At 46.4% G+C, this 19383-nt stretch overlaps 1 protein-coding gene, 1 long non-coding RNA gene and 1 other non-coding gene across 4 annotated transcripts in view; 2 read left to right on the top strand and 1 right to left on the bottom strand.

The window, feature by feature from the left end:
• LTA4H (leukotriene A4 hydrolase) overlaps nucleotides 1-8107 on the bottom strand; it is a 34908-nt gene extending 26801 nt beyond the window's left edge. For both annotated transcript variants that reach the window (XM_040980506.1, XM_040980514.1), the window contains exons 1-2: nucleotides 7885-8107; nucleotides 1606-1736 (exon numbers count right to left, since the gene is read on the bottom strand). In XM_040980506.1, the coding sequence (XP_040836440.1) occupies nucleotides 1606-1736; nucleotides 7885-8043 (290 nt within the window). In that variant the 5' untranslated portion in view covers nucleotides 8044-8107. The remainder of the gene's footprint in view (nucleotides 1-1605; nucleotides 1737-7884) is intronic.
• A 293-nt stretch (nucleotides 8108-8400) lies between these two features.
• The window catches only part of LOC121156689, a 136746-nt gene continuing 125763 nt past the window's right edge, over nucleotides 8401-19383 (top strand). Inside the window, exons 1-2 of the long non-coding RNA XR_005883911.1 lie at nucleotides 8401-8555; nucleotides 11412-11478. This is a non-coding gene — a long non-coding RNA (uncharacterized LOC121156689). The remainder of the gene's footprint in view (nucleotides 8556-11411; nucleotides 11479-19383) is intronic.
• TRNAD-GUC lies at nucleotides 8539-8610 on the top strand. Its single transcript has one exon. It is a non-coding gene; the product is annotated as a tRNA-Asp (tRNA).

Here is a 19383-nt window from a genome sequence, read left to right as displayed (position 1 = left end):
ACTTTTTGAAGTACCCTTGTACAGAAAGGACAGAAAGAGTACTACACTGATCTCGCTATGGGGCTGAGAGTTAGCCTGCGTGTCCTTTTCCCTCTACCACACTGCTACTGCAGCCACCATAGGAACTAATACTGGCTGAATATTCCCCAGTGTGTCACACACTTGTCATTTGTGACTCCTTTTGGTATTTTTATGACAGCGGGGAAGTGAAGAAATAATTTTGGAACTTCAGCTACCACTGTGGTGGGTATAGATGCTTACACAAAGCAGAACTGGTTTGCTAACTTGGTGGTTCCCAACAATAAAGTCAAGAAACAGAGCACCCACAGATTTCTAGAGGGAGTTGAATATCTGTTGAACCCAGTAATGAACAAATGTGTAACAAGGAAATAATAACAGCTGTGGGACCCCACAGCCCTGCCTGTTTTGATCCTGCCCATAACACTTGCTGGTGCTGTGAACTTGGGCAAACCATTTGAACTCCTTGGCTATAGTTTCTTCAACTGTGAAATGGGATTAATGCCACCTACTCCACAACTTATGTCTGGGTGCTTTCTTTGTTTCTTAGAGGGGGAATAGAAGGCATGAAAGCACTGGCTGCTGAAAGACAAGGGGACAGGGCCTACCTAGCACGATAGCCTAGTGACTAAATCCAAGCCTTGCATCCCCTGGGATATCATACGGGTGCCAGTTCACATCCCGGGTGCTCCACTTCCCATCCAGCTCTCTGCGTGTGGACTGGGAAAGCAATTGAGAATGGCCCAAAGCCTTGGGATTCTGGACCCGCATGAGAGACCCAGAAGAAACTCTGGGCTCCTGGCTTCAGATTGGTGCATCTCCAGCCATTGCAGCCACTTGGGGAGTGAACCAGCAGATGGAAGATCGTTCTCTCTCTAACTCTTTCTCTCTGTATATCTGCCTTTCCAATAAAAAAAGTTAATTAATTAATTAAACTTTTAAAATAAAAAGAAAGAAGAAGGGAGATCACCTTTGTTCTAGAATAATGGGTTTTGCACCTCCTTCCTCCACACAAAGGTATCAACGGGAGGGCCATACTTCCAATATGGCAATTCCGCCTGACACTTGTTTGAACAGATAATTTTATTTCTGCAATTCCCTGTCCTAATCTGTAAAATATAGCCCGTGCTCCACAGGATTATGATAAACGCATCTGAAGCAGCACATAGCAATAGTGCTATTACTGCCCTTAATGACATTAAGATGAAGACTATTATTTCATTGTAAAAAGCAGTTGGGCTCTGAAGCAAGAGGAATGTGCAGCTTGCAAAAGCTTCCCAGGTTCTCTGCAAGCACTTCCTGATGAATGCACAGCCTCCATTGCCACTCTAAATGCTTGTGAAATGAAGAGGGTTAAAGAAATTACACTTATCCGAAATCCTAGCCTGCAGCAATTTAGACAATGCATGTCCTTAGTATCTTGACATTACATAGTTTTTTTTTCCTATAAACTTCAGCCTGAACAAGGCAGTAGGAGCAGTTTACCAACAGCTACATATTCACAGATGAAAAGGGAAAAGAAAACTATGCAAATTACTTAAAATTATCTCCTCATGATTCAGTTATAAAAGATAGAGAATAACATACTTGCTCAAAGCGATAGGAAGAGAGATCTCCAGCGGCGATCCTTTGTAACTTTGTCTTTCTCCGAGAGTGTACTTGACTTCCTGCCCATTGATCACCACTTTTTCTATTGTAAGGTCTTTTGTATCCAAAGTCTAAAATTAAATTAATATTTTAAATCGTAAGAATCAGTTTTCACATTAGAAAAAAAAACTGAAAAATCTGAACCACAATCATTACACAGTACAGCCAGCTATCAGTACAGAGTAAAGTATAGGGTGAAATGACAAGAATTAGAGCACTGGAAAGTTAATTTAGGTCTCATTATCTTAGACCCTAAGCTTCCCAAAGTTTCTTGGTTTTAAGATTTAAGTTTGTATAAATAGACGCACACACACATATAATGAAATACATATATATATATGTATAATGAAATTCTGCCATAATCATGCAAATTTGGGGCTTAAGTAAGTTACACCAAAAGTGTCCTTAATTCTATCCCCTAAAATTTAACTTCTCTGGTGTGAAGAACTGCACCTGTAACTTGATTTTCTTTCACTCTGACTCCTCAACATATTTCACCATTTGGTCCCAGAATTCAGTCCCATCCCATAGTGAACTTTCATATGCAGTATATTCATATGAGTATATCATACTCCTAAGGTGTAATTCCAAATATCCAAAACTTAAAATCTTGCATTTTCCAGGCAAATAAGCAAAATATACTCATACATCATTGCTTTATGTCTAGAAAGTCCATCTGAACAAATGACCCTGCAGCTAGGAGACCGTATCTATTTGCTATGGCCAGTCAAAGCCTCTGTTTTGGGCAGGAAAGAGTGCAAGCAAGCATCTGATTATTTTCCATCTCAATAATCCCAAGTCTTAGAAACTATATCCTTTTCTGACCATTCAACTAATGAAGCGGAGGCTGTCCAACCTTTCTATGCCATAAAACTGCTTCTATATAACCTAAACAAGGTTCTCATAATATATTATTTCTGAACCTTCACTCAATCCTCTATCCACTATTTCCTTCCTTGTTAAACTCCAAGGGCAACGACAGCTGCTACTCTCATCACCAGTCACTTCATCCTCCCCTCTAATATCATTTCTAGCTACTTTGCTACAGAAAGGGCGGTTGTTCCGGTCCATAACCTTGGCCTCTGTCTTAGGGACCACACCATTTGGTCGAATTCCCTTTCTCAGCTTCTCTGCTTTCACATATAAATGGCTCTCCTACTTGGCCAAAGCTTTTTTCCTCCTCCTTTCTTTATGACTCCCAAATGTGGATATATCCCAATGATGTATCACTGGCCCTTTATCCTACCATACTCTTCACTCCCTAGTTCTAACATGCCATCTATTCAAAAGACTGCCAGTTTGTAGTTCTACCACCATCCCTCCCTCAGAAAGTCAGCCAGATTGGATTCCTTGTTCAACATTTGCATGGGAAACATCAATACATTATTCTATATGCTTTGAAAAGTGAAGCCATCATGATACATCTTAGCCAGTTCCTTCCTGTTTTCTTAAATCTGTTCATAAAACTCAAGGTACCATGAGATTTGATCAAAACAATACACAATTGATCTCACATAAGCAATCAAGGTTTATATACACTGTTTCATATTGGCTTTTCTTTCCTTCTACCTCCACCCCAGGTCAGGCCCTGGACTGTGAGATCTCCCCTCTGTATCTGGCATCTTTTCCCCCCGGTATCTTTTCTGGGAAAGAATAGGGAGTTAGAATGCCAAGAAAGGCTCATTTCCCAACAGCCTCTGTTCTCTATTGATTGGTCATGGTGATAAGTGCAAGGAAAGAGTCACAACAGTCATCGTTCAGTTTGACTCCCATCATTCTGGAGTCCATTTTTGTTTGGGATAAAATTTCTATTCTGGTATAATTCCCTTTTGTTCTTTTCAGGGCAGCCAACTGCATTATAAGCATCAACTGTTCCCCTCCTAGCGGGCAGTTATTTCTTCCAGGTTACTTTCTTTTGAGGGCACCTAAACTGTTATTGTTTCTCTAAATTAGCAGAACTGTCTTATTATATTTCTGCACTTATATATTCAGAATATATGGTTTGTATCTTATTAAGAGTAACAGTTAAGCTTGGGACCCTGCACCTGCATGGGAGACCTGGAAGAAGCTCCTGACTCCTGGCTTCAGATCAGCGCAGTTCCAGCTGTTGTGGCTACTTGGGGAGTGAACCATTGGACAGAAGATCTTCCTGTCTCCCCTCCTCTCTGTATATCTGACTTTATACTAAAAATAAGTAAATCTTTAAAAAATTATTTTTACATCTTTTATCTGAGAGGCAAAGAGAGTGTGTGTATGCTTCAATTTGCTGGTTAAGTAATAATAGTTTTAGCCACTGCAAAGAATTCTAGTCCAAGCAAGGAATTCAAACCTGGTTTCCCACATGGGTGACAGGAACTCAACTACTTGAGCTATCACCTCTGCCTGCAAATGTCTGTAATAGCAGGAAGCTGAGTACTAAACACAGGCTCCTCAACATGGGATGTAGGAAACCCCAGTGGTCTTAACCATTAGGTCAATCATCTGCCCCTTCACTCACTTTTTTTTTTATTTCATTTTATGACACTGTTTCATAGGCTCTGGGATTTCCCCAACTCTTCCCCATGCTCTCCCCCATGATGAATTCCTCCACATTGTTGCAGTAGTACAGTTCAATTCCACTCATGGTTCCTACATTGCAAGCATGTACCATGCATAGAGTCCAGCATCTTATTGTCCAGATAAATTCAACAGTTTCTTAGGGGAGACCATCTCTGGTCTGAAAGTAGAGCTGGCGAAATATCCACTCACTTTTTTAAATACCCTCATATAGTTATAAAAAACAGGCCTACTTACGGTAGAGAATTATCGCTGCTGCAATTTGCTACAACCTCTTGGATCAACACCTCCCAAACAGAGCTGCAATTTTAAGCCCCTAGTTAACTGTTATGGGTTATGTCACCGGTTTTGTTTTTGGACAGAAACTTTCAGGAAGTTCTGTGTTGACCCTGTGGCCTATTTTTATCTGTAGTGAGTTTTATGCTAAATTTTCCTATCCTTTTTCTTCCTCCATATGCTTCAATTGCTTTACATCATACATGTTATAAAGCAGAGAGTTTTTGCCTTATTATTCTCTATTCATACTTGCTATTTGTTATCTGCACAGGGCTATGAAAAAGGAAAACGCAAAACCAACACAAAACAAAAAAACCCACAGTATCCTTTGGTTTGCACATGAGATGGGGCTGTGGACAGAAATGACCAGGCAACTAATACCACCAGCGTGTGTGTAGGCTGATAGGGGGCACAGATCGAGCCGGACTCTGCACTATCTGGCACTGCCACACACAGGAGTCAGTTCTGGGGCCACCTAAGGTGAGGGTTCTTTGGTGACTCTCCAACTGGACCACTGGACTCAGAACTCCAACCATGGGAAAAAAATCCCAGGATCTGTGATCTATGGAGTGCATATGTCAGAACTGGGCCTCCTCAGTTGTTGAAGCCTGTGCATGTCCAGATGCACAGGGGAGACATGACAACCAGTTCGCTGAGGCCTGCAGAGGACATCTAATACCACAGAACAAATTGGACAGCTTTCCTGTCCAAGCTTTGACAGTGAGTATCTGGACAAGTATAGCTGTAAGATGAACTGCGTCAGCCAGTAGACCTTGAAAGGATTTCCTCAACCTTGGAACAACAAAATCAACAGCATCTCAGAACTATCAGAACCACTAGAGTGCAGTACCCTGGGAACATGCTCTACATCAGGGACCGTGGGATGAAATCAGGTGACAGTCCACAGTTCCCGGGTACTGATGCAGTTGGACTGCTGGGAGTGGCTCTCTCCCCATCTTTCTCCACTTTTCCCCAGATTCAAGGATGAAAACAGGAGATTGGAGGCAGTTGTCTTACTCACTTTCCCTTATTCCTTACCTCTTTCCACCCTAATCAGTGGTCCACATAGGCATGCATCCCTCTCAACTACATAAACATCATCAAAAATAAAATAAATTACCCATATATATTTAAACCATCCATTAAGCAAACTTTTGAGCATTTTCTTACAAGCCAGATGCTGCACTAGAAATATGAGCTGTAATGTAGACATAAAGCAGCCCCTGCCTTCAAGGGTGCATAAGAGTGGAGAAGAGAAACAGGCTAACTTCAGAAGTAAATAAACAGGACAGAACCCGATAGTTACAAACATGCAAACAATTATAAAAAGTGGTCCCTCTGCACTGCAAACAGGCCTCCCTGGATAAAATCTGTCGTTTTAATCAGTCCAAGCTCTCATTCACTAAAAAGACACGTCAACCAGGAAACACAGTTTAAAAATTTTACATGCTAAACAACAGGCAGGTTTTTAAATTGGGACATCCTTTTCCAAATCTAAGCATACCAACCCCGGCTCGCATATGAGACCAAAGCAAAGGTTTTCTTTTTAAAAAACAGGCCAGGGCCCGGCAGCGTGGCCTAGCAGCTAAAATCCTCACCTTGAGCACGCCAGGATCCCATAGGGGAGCTGGTTCTAACCCACCCCCCGGCAGCTCCACTTCCCATCCAGCTCCCTGCTTGTGGCCTGGGAAAGTAGTCGAGGACGGCCCTAAGCCTTGGGACCCCGCACCTGAGTGGGAGACCTGGAAGAGGTTCCTGATACCCGGCTTCAGATCAGCACAGCACCAGCCACTGCGCTCACTTGGGGAGTGAATCATCGGATGGAAGATTTTCCTCTCTGTCTCTCCTGCTCTCTATATCTGTATATCTCTCTGTATATCTGCAATAAAAATAAATAAGTAAATAAATAAATAAAAAAAAACAGACCAGAGCAGAAGGGTTCTATTAAGCAAAAACCGACTTTCTTTTCATAAAAGGAGAGACTGAACTGAAACAGAACTTGACCTCAGCCCAACCCAAGTCAAGCCGCCTTTGATTTAATAAGATAGCGTGGTACTTAAAGACCAAAGTGCAGCCTACAAGGAAATACTTCTGCTCTTGCTCTCAACACGCTTTTCCTTTCTTACAGGACTCCTGGTAACTATGTATCACACACATACACATGAGCAGTGGTCCTTTGTATAGTTCAAATTCATTAGTAAAATGTTACAGCACAAAGAGCAAGAAAGAAAGTGCTTTTACCCATTCACAAGAAAGACCTCAAAATACAGACCCACTAACCAAGTGGGGAAAAGAAGACCAAAAACTATTAAGGCTACACTGGTAATTTCGCCCAATTATCTGACCTTGCTAATTTCCCCACTCCAGTTTACAACGTCCCTAAGTTGATTGCTTTAACGGACAGAAACCCTGTGCAAAATTAACTGTATCATCCGGCCCTGGTGAGAAGCCCCAGCTGTTCTTTCCTTGTCCCTCTCGTTTCTAAAATGCTCTTCCAGGACATTGTCCAGCTAAATGCCACAATCCAAACACTATCATTTCATAAGAACACGGAATATAGGTTATGCAGGGCAGACAAAATCGCTGGACAACATTCCACGAACGTAAGCACATCTTTGGGTAAAGGGTAAGACAGCTCAGATTCCTCAAAATTACCCGCTCCCTGGAAGCAACGACTGAGAGATAAACCGTATGCTTGAATCATGCTAAGGAAGCCTGAATGTCCCACCCAGTCAGTCACGGGGAATTGTAAGGATCAAGCGCTTGGAAGGACCCGTAGACCAACAGCTGCTCCCAGAGTTTAAAAGCAGCGGTTGGAAGCGGGCAGGGCAGAGGGGAGGAATCTGGCGCTGGAATTGCAGAAGGGCTTCGGCTCCAGTGGGCAGGGAGATGGACGGAACCGAGCAAGCGGGCGGGATCCCGAGGACCTGCGGGGGAGCGAGGGAGGCGTGGGGTCAGATACCCCAGGGTATCCCAGGATCCGAGCTCGTGCACCGAGGAAGGAGCGCCAGGGCGGGGAGAAGTCCGGGGCTTGAGGACGGGGGGAGGTCTGGGCTGAAGGCCGAGCAAAAGGGGAGAACTGTAGGGGGAGGGAGCAAGAGTGTAGAAAGATGAAACCCGGGGCTGGGCGCGGAGGTGTGTGGACGCAGCGCTAGGTGAGCCCTGGGATCCGGAACAGAATCCAAGGAGACACCAGGGGGAACGCGAGCAGGGGCGGCCGTGGGGTTGCAGAGCGGCCGCTCCGGGGCGGGTAGGGGACTGCAGGGAACGCCGAGAGCTGCGGCTGAAGCGGAGGTGTGGATGCGCGGCTTGGCGGGCTGCGGAGAGCCGAGGACCTGGCTCCCGCGGAGGGGCCGGGGGAAGGCGGGCACTGGGCGCGCACCGTACCAGGCTGCGCAGATTGTCCTCCTGAGACTGGACTGTGAGCGCCGCGATGCCAGTCACAGCCCGGCGAGTGAAGTCCACGCTGCAGCGCAGGTGCAGGTGCTTGGTCCGGCAGACGAAGGCCGGAGAGGCCAGAGAACAGGAATCCACAATCTCGGGCATGGCTCTGAGGGATGCCGCCGCTCACCCACACTCGGCTGCCGACACTCCGACTGAGAGTCCGAAGGCCGGGCGGGGACGGAGAAAAAAGAGGAGGAGTGGCTCGCGGTGCACGCCGGGAAAGCGAGTTTCCTCGAATCAGAGGAGCGTGGGGGCAGCGAGGGCGGAACTACAAGTCCCGTGGTGCAGCGCGGCGAGGCGTGCGCTTGGCTGCCTGGGAGCGAGTGTGCCGAGGGCCGTGAGGGGAACGCTGTCGGTTCCTGGCGGGAGAGACGAAGGAAAAGGCCGAGAAAGTGGGGGACACTTAGAGGAGGAGAGGTTGTGAGACATGGTGAGGGATACAGCGGGGAAAGGAAATGGAACACTCGCTTGTTTGAACTTTAATGAAAACGGCGCTGGCAACAGGACCGGCAGATTCTGTAGTAATTTGAATGTTGAGGCCGGGAGGCGGGCCTAGAAGATGTAAAGGGTTTGTCAGACGGGAAATTGTCGTGCAGCTCCTCGTTAGTATAGTGGTGAGTATCCCCGCCTGTCACGCGGGAGACCGGGGTTCGATTCCCCGACGGGGAGGCACTATGAACTTTTTTTCCTCTCCCAGCTTTTCAGTGTTAAGGTCGTTGGCAGTTCGCTATGTTGAAACCCTTGAAGTACGATCTTGTTTCCAGTGCCATGTGGCATTCCAGTTCAAATGAGCTCGTTTCTGTCCGTTTGCAATCCTATTTAAGCACATTTCCAAGCTTCAAAAATTAAAAAAGGAATTAACATTTGCCCATCTTAGGAACTAGAATGGGAAAATTCCACGATAATAGGAATGTGGAGAGGCGGCTTGCGGTTCAAATCTGGGACCCTCTGGCCTCTCTGGGTGGGTGAGGATGGGGGATGCCTGCCCTCCTGCGAGGTCTCAGGGTTGGAACTGGAGAGATGGGAGCGAGATCGGATCCCCAAAGTCCTTACAAACAAGACAGACCTGTCATCTTGACCGCCGATGGGGACACTCCTGAAGGCGTTTAAGCAAATGAATAACCTGCATGGCCAGGTTCGTGTCAAGAATACTAGTAACAGTATGAATTGAGCGAACAAAGGCTTGAGAGTTAGGGAAAGTTTAAAATAGTCCAGGGAGTCTTGACATAGACTAAGTAGTAAGAATCAAGAGGAAAAGATTTAAAAACAGGGAAGATACCATGTCTCATTCTAAATATAAGGAATTCAGGAAATAACGGAGTCAGAGCAGAGATGTCCATGAATCTCGTGGGTGTTTCAGTTCATGACTGTGGAAAAGTGTCCGGTAGACCAGGGAACATCACACGATGTGAAACTGTGACTCCAGAGAAACGCACCTGTGTGTGCAAGAGCGAGGTCAAGTTGGAAGCTGGGGAAGTGCCTTTATAAAAGGGCTGGAGGAAGAGGCTCTAAAATAAACTAGAAATAAAATAAAAGGGCAAAATTCTCCTTTGATTTGGCAATGGGGTGGAAGTGAGGAAAGCGGTGGTTTGGTTGAAGGTGGAATCCAGAGGGGAAGGAATTAAGCAATGGAAGGCAGGGCGGAGGCCCATAGCCACTTGGTCAAGAAACCTGGCCAGTGTCAGAAGAAACAGAAAAGAGATAGCTAGGGAGGCGTGCACATTGAGAAAGTATTTTTGTTAGTGTTTTTGTGTTTTAGGACAAGAGAAAGTTCAATATGTTTAGGTTCAGAACAGAAATGATTTCTAGAGGAGAAAATGAACATTTAAGAATTATGTGGGAGAGATGATAGATTGCGCATGTTGCTACAGTTCAATTCTCTTTAACAAAAGTGATCTAACAATTACATCTGGCACCAGTTGTAGGAAAACAGGGCAGGTATTGTGGTGTTGTCTCCTACAAGCCAAAGGAAAGCAAAATAAAACAAAAATGTCATTAATTATGAAATATGATACCTTACATGTGCCTTTGTTACATATTAGCTGCCATTATTAACAGTAGTATTATTAATTTCATAGAGCCGAAGAATCTAACTTAATCAATATTTGCAGGCAGTTTTTTAAAGATTTATCTATTTTTTATTACAAAGTCAGATATGCAGAGAGAAGGAGAGACAGAGGAAAATCTTCCGTCCGATGATTCACTCCCCAAGTGAGCGCAGCAGCTGGTGCTGTGCTGATCTGAAGCCGGGAACCAGAAACTTCTTCCGGGTCTCCCGCACGAGTGCAGGGTCCAAAGCTTAGGGCCATCCTCCACTGCTTTCCTAGGCCACAAGCAGGGAGCTGGATGGGAAGTGGAGCTGCCAGGGATTAGAACCGGCGCCCCATGGGATCCTGGCGTGTTCAAGGTGAGGGAGGACTTTAGCTGCTAGGCCATGCTGCCAGGCCCGCGAACATTTTTTTTTTTTTTGAGGTTAGCAAACTTAGATGACAAATATGATACAAAAACATTGATTTAACCAAATAATACTCACAAACAAATGATACTTTTTTTTACCTAGAATGGAGACAGGACATTGTTTTAGTAAAAAATATCATTGTTATGATCTTACATTACTGATTGTCAGGAATTCATATAAATCCATATAAATGATATATGCCATTTATGTTCATAAAAAGGCATTTTCAGTAAATCCCTTAACTTATCATCAGATGACTCAAAAGATGGATAGACTGTAGAAATTCTAAGATACTACTGACCTCTAAAGAGAGAGTATACAAAATGAGCAATTCACAAATAAGAGGAGTGTTACTTATATCCGAGCATCGATTGTGAATGGTTTTAAAAAGAGACATCCCACTAAATCTATAAAAGATAATATTAGACCTTATTTATAAAAAGAAATCTCATTAAAGATAAAAAAGATGGGGCCCAGTGTTGTAGCCTAGCAGTTGAAGTCTTCACTTTGCACATTCTGGGATCCCATATGGGCACTGGGTCGTGTCCCAGAGGCCAAGCTTTCCATCCAGCTCCCTGCTTGTGGCCTGGGAAAACAACGGGGGACGGCCCAAAGCTGTGGGACCCTGCACCTGCATGGGAGATCAGGAAGAGGCTCCGGACTCCTGGCTTTGGATTGGCACAGCTCCAGCCGTTGTGCTCACTTGGAGAGTGGATTAATGGACCCAAGATCTTCCTCTCTGTGTTTCCTCCTCTCCGTATACCTAACTTTCCAATAAAAATAAATAAGCTCTTTTTTAAAAAGATGAAAAAGATTATAACATTTTTTTTAAAGAAATAGTATATTATTGAGAAGTCTTCAACAATTCATGGAAAATGCATACTTATGAGAAGATTTCTAAGATTTCAAACTTTTTGTATTAAAACAAACTTACCTTTTCTCTCTCTCTCTCTCTCTTTCTCTCTGTCCCTCCCTCTCTCTCTCCCTTTCTCTCTCTCTCTCTTTGTCACAGACCTTTTGAAATCCCCTGGCATTTTCAGGATGAGGAGAAATTAGCCCACCTGTGCTGCTCACCTAAGGTAAAGTCCCTGTGCTTTGCAGAGTAGTTGAAAAGATGACATGAGTGGACACACGGGAAGGCCTTTGCCCTGTGCTTGTTGTAGTGTGCACATTCATGGTGTACTAGTTGGCATTGTCATTGCAATGGCTTTTCTTGGTATCATTGTGGTAGTTTTCATATTTGCATTTGTGTGTGTGTGTGTGTGTGTGTGTGTGTGTGTGTGTGTGTGTGTGTGTGTGTGTTAGCCAGAGTTTAGAAACGAGATACAACCAAAGTTTCACTCAGCAAAACTAATCATGCTGAATTAGGCCTCAAAAAAAATGTGCATTGTCTCTCCAGAAACGTTTTCTGTCTCTTCTCCCTGGAAATTTCCCTGGCTGGTAACTCCAGGCAGTTAATAAGGTGAGGGCATGTGGATTACCTGGGAGGTGAAGGAGAAGGAAGGCAAAGGACTGCAGTTGAAGGAATGCTGCCTGTGGTGAGCAAGGGCTTGGGGCTTACCCTGAAGGGGGTGAAATGGTACAGGACTTGCCTTTTAGAAAGAATTAGCAGCAGCAGCATGGAAGATAGATTGAGGATGTGTTGGTGTGAGACATGAGACATGAAGCAGAGGAAAGAAAATAAATTTCAAAAATCATCCCTCCTACTTCCCTCTTGCTTTGTTGCATTAGCAGGTCCTTTCTGTTTTGAGAGTGTTACTGGTAATTGCTTTAAGAAATCAGACTCTAAGAACACAAAGAGGGAAGCTGCATGAATAATTCTGAGGGCACAAATGATGGTGGCTTGGTCCAGTGTGTCAGCAGCAGCATTGCTAAGAAGTGATCAGATTCAGGGTAAAATTGGCAGGCAGAGCTACTGAGTCTGAGAGAAAGGGAGTCAGGATTAACTTTGTGTTTTTGGAGACTGTAACCTAACTGAGATGGAGCAGTTGTGGAAAAAACCGGGGCTGTGGAGAGGGATGATTAACTCAGGGACCCCATGTTTCACATGTTTAGTGTGAGATGCCTTTTTCCACCTGAGTGGAGATCTTGAGTGAACAGTTGGATGTATTTTTAACTTCATGGAGAAAGCTGGACCAGGCTGGAGATAAGAATTCGAATGCTCACGGGCCGGCATTGTTGCATAACAAATTAAGACACCACATGCAATATTTCCTGCTTATGGCCTGGGAAAAGTAGCAGAAGATGGCCCAAGGGCTTGGCCCCTTCTACCCGCATGGGAGACCTGGATCAAACTCCTGGCTTCCCCTTAGCTTAACCTGAACTATTGCAACCATCTGTGAATCAGTGATGGAAGATCTGTCTTTCTGTCTCTCTCCCTAGAGCCCTGACTTTCAAATAAATAAATAAACCTTAAAATTTTTTTTCCTGTCTACTATGCATACCTACTGGTTAAATTATAAAATACCTCCAAAATACAATTCACACATTTTTTTTTAATTTGTGAAAAGTATTTATTTAATTAGAGGAAAGAGCGAGAGTGAGAGAGAGAGAGAGAGAAATCTTCCATCTGCTGGTTCACTCCTCAAATGGCCACGGGTGCCAGGGCTGGGCCAACTGAAGTCAATGACTTAGAACTCCATTCAGAAGACTAAGTACTTGGGCCTTCTTCTGCTGTTTTCCCAGGCCTATCAGTGGTAAGTTGGGATTGAGAGGGGTGGCCGGAACCCCAACACCCCAATAAGCGCCTATGTGGATGTTGGCATCCGAGGTGGGGCAGGGGAGGGGTCGCTGTCTTTACAGCACCAGCCCTTCACACTCGTTTCTTCCAGTTGTGTTTTCACATTTGGCAAAGACAATGATAACTTCAGACACACAAAAGAGCGGGTTAAAGGAGTGTCAGTGTTTCTTCCAGAGAGTTTTAGAGAAAAGCTGAAGTGTGAGATTTCTAAATGTGACTATTGGCTTTGTAATTCATATCATCATGCTTGTAGGTGGGGGATGTTGAAAGAGTCAAAAGCGGAAAATCAGTGTTCTCTAGAGCAACCTTTTAATACAGCTCCTTTTTAAAGACTCCAGAGAGGTGTGGCTGGAACACCAGGAACTTCACAAAGGTGATTTCATGCTCCTCAGCTGCTTCCTGGCAGTGGCTATACCACCTGGTGGGTCCTCACCAGCTCCGCCAAGGGCCACTCCCAGGCGTCTGTGGTTAGCAGCTGTGCCAGGAGCTCCGTCCGGGCTGGGCAGACAGGATATGACAGCACCTAGCAACCACACAGAGCACAGCCCTGCCCCTCATCCTTGTCCTCCCACCCCCAGAAGGCTGGCGACCTGTTGTGAGGCATCGTAGTGCTGCAGGAAGGCCTCCAGGGCCCAGGAATCTGGAGTACTGCAAAAGCCACTCACCACCAGCAACAGCTGCCAAGGCCAAGGTCAGGCGATTGGAGGTCCACATGCAAGCCCAACAGCAGGTTGTCTAGCTTCAGGTCCCTGTGCTGCCCTGTGTGCATGGCAGTAGGACACCACTGCCAGGGTCTGGTTGAACCTGACCTCATCCCTTCCCCCCCCCCCCCGGGTTGCCCTGCTCCAACACTTAGTGCTGGCACCCAGTCCCATGAGTTCCAGCACCAACAGCACATGCTTGTCTATGTGTCTCACCTCCAGGAGCCAGGCGATTCTTGTGACGGTGTCACCCACTGTAACCTGGCCCAGCCTCAGCTGGGGCAGGTATTTGGCAGAAATGAAGCAGAAGATGCAAGATCTCTGTCCTTGTCTCTCTACCTTTCAAACAAAAGCACAAAAATAAGTAAACACCTGAAAACAGGGTTTATTTTTGTACCCAACTATTTGGAAATTCGGGCATTTTTCCATAATTTGCTTTTTTCCTCGAACATGACACAGTTTGTAACAAGAAGCAGAATCACAAACCACAGGGTGAAGTTCAGGCACTTCTATTGGCAAAACCCAGATGGTCTCATGGAAGGATAAACCTTGTAGAGACAGTATTACAGCAGCAAACAATGACTCTCCCCTACCCACGGCCCGTGTGTGTGTGTGCCAGGGCTGGGGGTGGGCAGGTAGGTTATGAATTAATGCTGTCAGGGTGACAGGATTCACTTTGGATCAACAGGAAGAGCAACCTTTGGAGAATGGGGATTCGATCCTCGATCCCCATTTGGCACAGGGCTGAAGGGAGGACCCTACAGTGACTAGTGCTGCTTCTCTGGCTCCAGCCCAGGACAGCTGCACAGCCAGTGAAGGGCACAGAGAAACAAAAGACAGACCTGCAGGAGACTTGTGGCACCACACTCCCATCTGCTGTCCACTGTGGACACAGGGCTGGCTCCCTGAGACTGACAGAACCAGCAGAACTCAGCTTTGTATATTCCTCCTATGCAGTCTCCCCGGCTGCAAAAGCCTTTTCTAGATGGGGAGAAAAGCCTGGAGAGATAGGTCCAAATTTAGAATTAGAACACAAACCTGTACAAGCTAAGAGGCCAACTGAACAGAACGTTAGAGAGACAGGTCAGGTTTGCCTCACCATGCTGTGTGCTGAACACGAAAAAGGTGGTTGAAATAATTTCTTCTAGTTTTCTGTCCGTTGGAGGCTATGGTTGCCCTTCTTCTTCCACACCATGCATCAAAATTGCTCTTGTTTTTGACATTAACCTTCAGGTTGATAACACCAAAGACCTCTCCTGAGCCCTCATCTGACAACAGCATTTCCCTGCTCCTTGGAATTTTATCTTCTGAGCCATGCATTTCCTTGGCTCCGAGGCTAAGAAGTAGCTGCCCTGTGGTCCTTCCCTCAGTAGTGTGTTGCCACACAGGATGCCCTTGCCACACTACTGCTGAAGGTGAACACTTGCCAGGTATTGTCACTGACACATCCTATCTGTCCCAGTTCTCTGTTGCTGTAACAGAATTCCCAAGGCCAGGTCATTCATCTGACTCACTTCTGGAGTGGAGAAGTCCAAGACCCCAGCCCTGCACATACTCAGCTTCTGGTGAGGTTATGAAAACATGGCAGAGGGCATCACATGGGAAGGCTGAGCAAGGAGGCTGGCTTGGGTTTCCCTCTCTTCGAAAGTTCCTAAAGTCACCGTGGGAAACACACCCTCACGGCCTCATCTAATCCTGGTCACCTCCCCAAGGCGCCTCCTCCAAATGCCGTGAATGTATACATTATACATTTGGGGATTCAGTTTCCAACACATGAACTTTTTGGAGGGCACATTCATACCGTTGCACTGATCCATTTATAAAACTGCCCATATCGTAAATGTATAGCTTAATGAGCTGCGCAAGCACCCCCACTGTAATCAGCTCCCAGATCAAAAACAGAAACTTTACCACCGTCCCACTGGACGCAGCCTTACGTTTTCTTCATGTGTATATGAATCCCACTCCCCTGGGTAACCCTTGCCGGTGGTTTACATATCACTTTGAAGCATTTGGCCATGTCTGTTTCCTTTATATCCATTGGAAACACACAGTGTGCACTCTCATGCCTGGCTCCTTTAGCTCAGTATTCTGTTGGTGAGGCTCCTGTCTTTCTGTGTGCACATCTAAATTGTGCATTCTCACTGCTGAATTGCCCTCCATTTATCCCACTATAGATGGTCAATTGGGTGAATTTGCTTCTGGGTAATTACGAAGGTGCTATGGACATCCCAATACATGTCTGTTGGTAAATAAATTATAGCTAGGCTTTTAAAAAATTGTGCTGCTTTAAGATCTGGACACTTTAACTCATTCCAGGAAATTTCCTCTGAGACTGCTGCAGCCAAAAATCATCTTGGCAGCTTCTGGGTTCTGTAGTTTTTGATGCACATCCAACAACCTTCCAGCTTGAGCCAGACGAGAGGAAAGGTGGGTGCGGCAGAAAAGGGATGCTGTTTCCAAGTTGCAAGAAAAAAAAATTCTTGGCAGCTGTGACTCTGGATCGTAATGTATTTTCCTCTCAGCCACTTGTGCGTGTGAGCCTCGGCTATACTCTTTGTTTTGTTTTCTGACTCAGAAACTCAAGCTTAGTTTATATTCTGCCTCCTAAGCCAGGATATTTCAGCTCAGTGAATAGTTACACCTTTCATTCTCACAGCATAAAGTATGAGTAGAGTTTGACAAGTATGCAGGGTTTCATTTCCAAAATCCGTGTATCTGTCAGTCGACTTCCTACCCACTTTCTCTTTTTCTCATATTCTTTTCTTAATTGTATAAATTTTACTTTTTATAATTTTTGCATATTTGATTAGGGTGCAACGGGTCAAGGGCTAGAGGAAAGTGGATGAGATCATTGCTTTCACACTGTCTTCTTTCCTTCCTGTATCTGGGGGGAAGGGAGAGATAAGGGGAGAAACCACACCCAGCCTCCCAACCATCCCGGGGTCCCCACTGTGGGGCATGCTCTGAGTGTCCTGTTCAAGTGGCTTTGATAGTTCAGCAGTTCTGTATTGCTGCCGATCTTTCCACTCCAATCATGATGAAATCTCTCCAGAGTCCACTGGCTGACGTAGTCCAACTTAGAGACCCCGTTTGACCAGGTATTAACTGACGACACTTGGCTGAGGTAGTTGATCAATTGTCCTCTGTCCTCTGTTATGGTACCAGGTGTCCTCTGCAGGCTCCAGTGTACTGCCATATCCTCCATGTGCACCTGGATATTCTGTGCACTGCTCTAAGTACTGAGGAGGCCCACCTCTGACACATGCATTTCACTGTCAGACCATGCAATTTTCTCCATGGTTGGAGTTCTGAGTCCAGTGGTTCAGTTGGGGGGATTCCCAAAGAAACCTTATCTGAGGTGATCCCAGACATGATTCTTGTGTATACAAGCCAATACGTGGTCCAACACAGTCCATCACCCAAATTGACCTTCACACACACTGTAAGTGCAATAGCTGAGTCAGTTCTGTCTCTAGCCCTGTCTTCTACACAAACTAATGGATGGTGCAGTCCAACCCAGTCCTGCCACACACTTGGCACCCGCGCAAAACAGTGGGAGTTGTAACTTGGTCGGAGTGACCTGCAATAACCCCCTCAAGGCCTGCCCCCTGCCCTAGTTGCACTTGCTGATATGTACAGCAGACTGGTTCAGTCTGTTTCACATCCCATTCAGCTTTCATACGTGCCACTGGCCATTGAAGCCTAGTTCAACCCATCAAGCCCCACTATCCAGCCAACACATGCACCAGCAGGTGCCATTCTCTATCTAGCCATATGTCCAAGTCCTGGTTCTCATGCTCACCCATCGGAGTGGCAACCAAAGAGGGAGGTGCCCACTGTTTCCCTAATGGGCTTATTCCTACTCCCAGATCTAGCACTCTGCAGGTAGTACTACATAAACTCAACAGAGTTTGCCCCCATGCCAGCATCTGCAGCATCTGCATAAGCCTCACCCACTCTGGCTTATGAATGCTCCAGTAGGTACAGTCTGCCCAGCCTGGCTTGTCCCCAATCCAGCTTACATGCAGGCCAACAGGTGTTGTAGCCCTGCCCAGCCTGGTCTGCCCCCAATCCCAGCTCTCACGCTCACCAGTGGGAATAGTGGCCTAACAGGGGATCTCCCTGCAGCCCCCAACCAGGTTTATCCACTCTCCCCCAGGTCTCACATGTGCTGGTTGGGCACTGTGACCCAGTTTGGCATGGCCTGCCTCTCCTCAGCATTTGCCAGTGGGTGCTGTAGCCTGGTCTGATCCAACCTGCCCCCAGTTCCAGTTCATGCTGGTGAGGACTACAGCCTAGCTAGCCCAGCCAGCCCCCAGTCCCAGCCCTAATGTGAACTGGCTGGTATTGCAGCCTGACTTGGCATGACCCACAGATCATTCTGGCTCGTGGATTTGCCAGCAGGTAATATGAACTTGCCCTACCCTGGTTTGCCCCAGACCTGAACCAAAGGTAAGTCCAGGGGTACTGTAACCTAGCCTGGTCTGGGCTGCTACCTGTCGTAGTTCTTATGCTTACTTGCAGGGACTGTATCCCAACAGAGGAGTTGCCAAGCTCCTCCATCAGAACCTCTCCTAATGCCAGTTCTTATGCATACTGGTGGGTCCATAGGCCAGCCCTACTTAGTCCACCTCCTGTCCTAGCAGAAACAGTGGCTTTTCCTGACTGGCTCTCACCCAATCCCAGTTCTTACTGTTAGGTGCTACAATCCAGCCAAGCCTAGTCCACACTCAGTTGTAGCTCATACATGACTCAACAGGGGCAGAGACCTAGCCTATTCTGTCATACACCCACTCTGGTTCTCACAACCACCAGTAGGTGCTGGAGTCTAGCCCAGTCTGGCACACCCCAGACCCAGACCCAGACCCAGTCCAACCTTATGCTAAAGGACACTGTCCATGTCCAAATCAGAATGCAGCCGCCACTCTGGCCCCCACTCTCACCACTGGGAACCACAACTCAGTCAGGGCGTCCCCTTAGCTCCCTAACCAAGCCTGATCCCACCCACAGATCTCATGTGTGCCAGTGGTTGCTCTGACCTAGCTTGGCATAGCCCTTTTCCTGTCTTGGCCTTTGCCTTTAGATGCTGTAGCCTGGCCTGGCCCAGCCAGCCCCAGTCCTAACTTTTGCTGGTTGGTGCTGCAACCTGGCCCTGCTCAGTCTGCTCTTATCCCTGGTTCATGCAAATCAGTAGATGTGACAGCCTACCCCAGCATGACCAGCATGCCCTCCTGATTTCTGCACTTGCTATGGTTTGCCCCCTTGCAAAACCAACTCACATACTTGCTGACAAAAGGAGCTACCCTGCCCAGCCTGCCCAACCTGCCCAGCACCCAGGCCTGAACCACGTGCTCATCAGCTGAAGCTATGACCCACTAGGGAAGTTTCCCAGGTTCCCCTGTTCAGGCCACTCCCAGACCCAGATCTCACACATGGCAGTGGATGCTTGGCCCTTACCCAGCATGGACTTCCCCCTTCGTCCCAGCCTTCGTATGAGCTAGTGTAGCCCGGCCAACCCCACACTCTGTTTTAGAGTACTC

The sequence above is a fragment of the Ochotona curzoniae genome, unplaced genomic scaffold (genome assembly GCF_017591425.1).
Source record: "Ochotona curzoniae isolate NIBS_2020 unplaced genomic scaffold, NIBS_Ocur_1.0 contig_1014, whole genome shotgun sequence".
Classification (NCBI taxonomy): domain Eukaryota; kingdom Metazoa; phylum Chordata; class Mammalia; order Lagomorpha; family Ochotonidae; genus Ochotona; species Ochotona curzoniae.
Note: the sequence above shows the minus strand (reverse complement) of the source record. Positions and strands in the feature narration are given on the sequence as shown.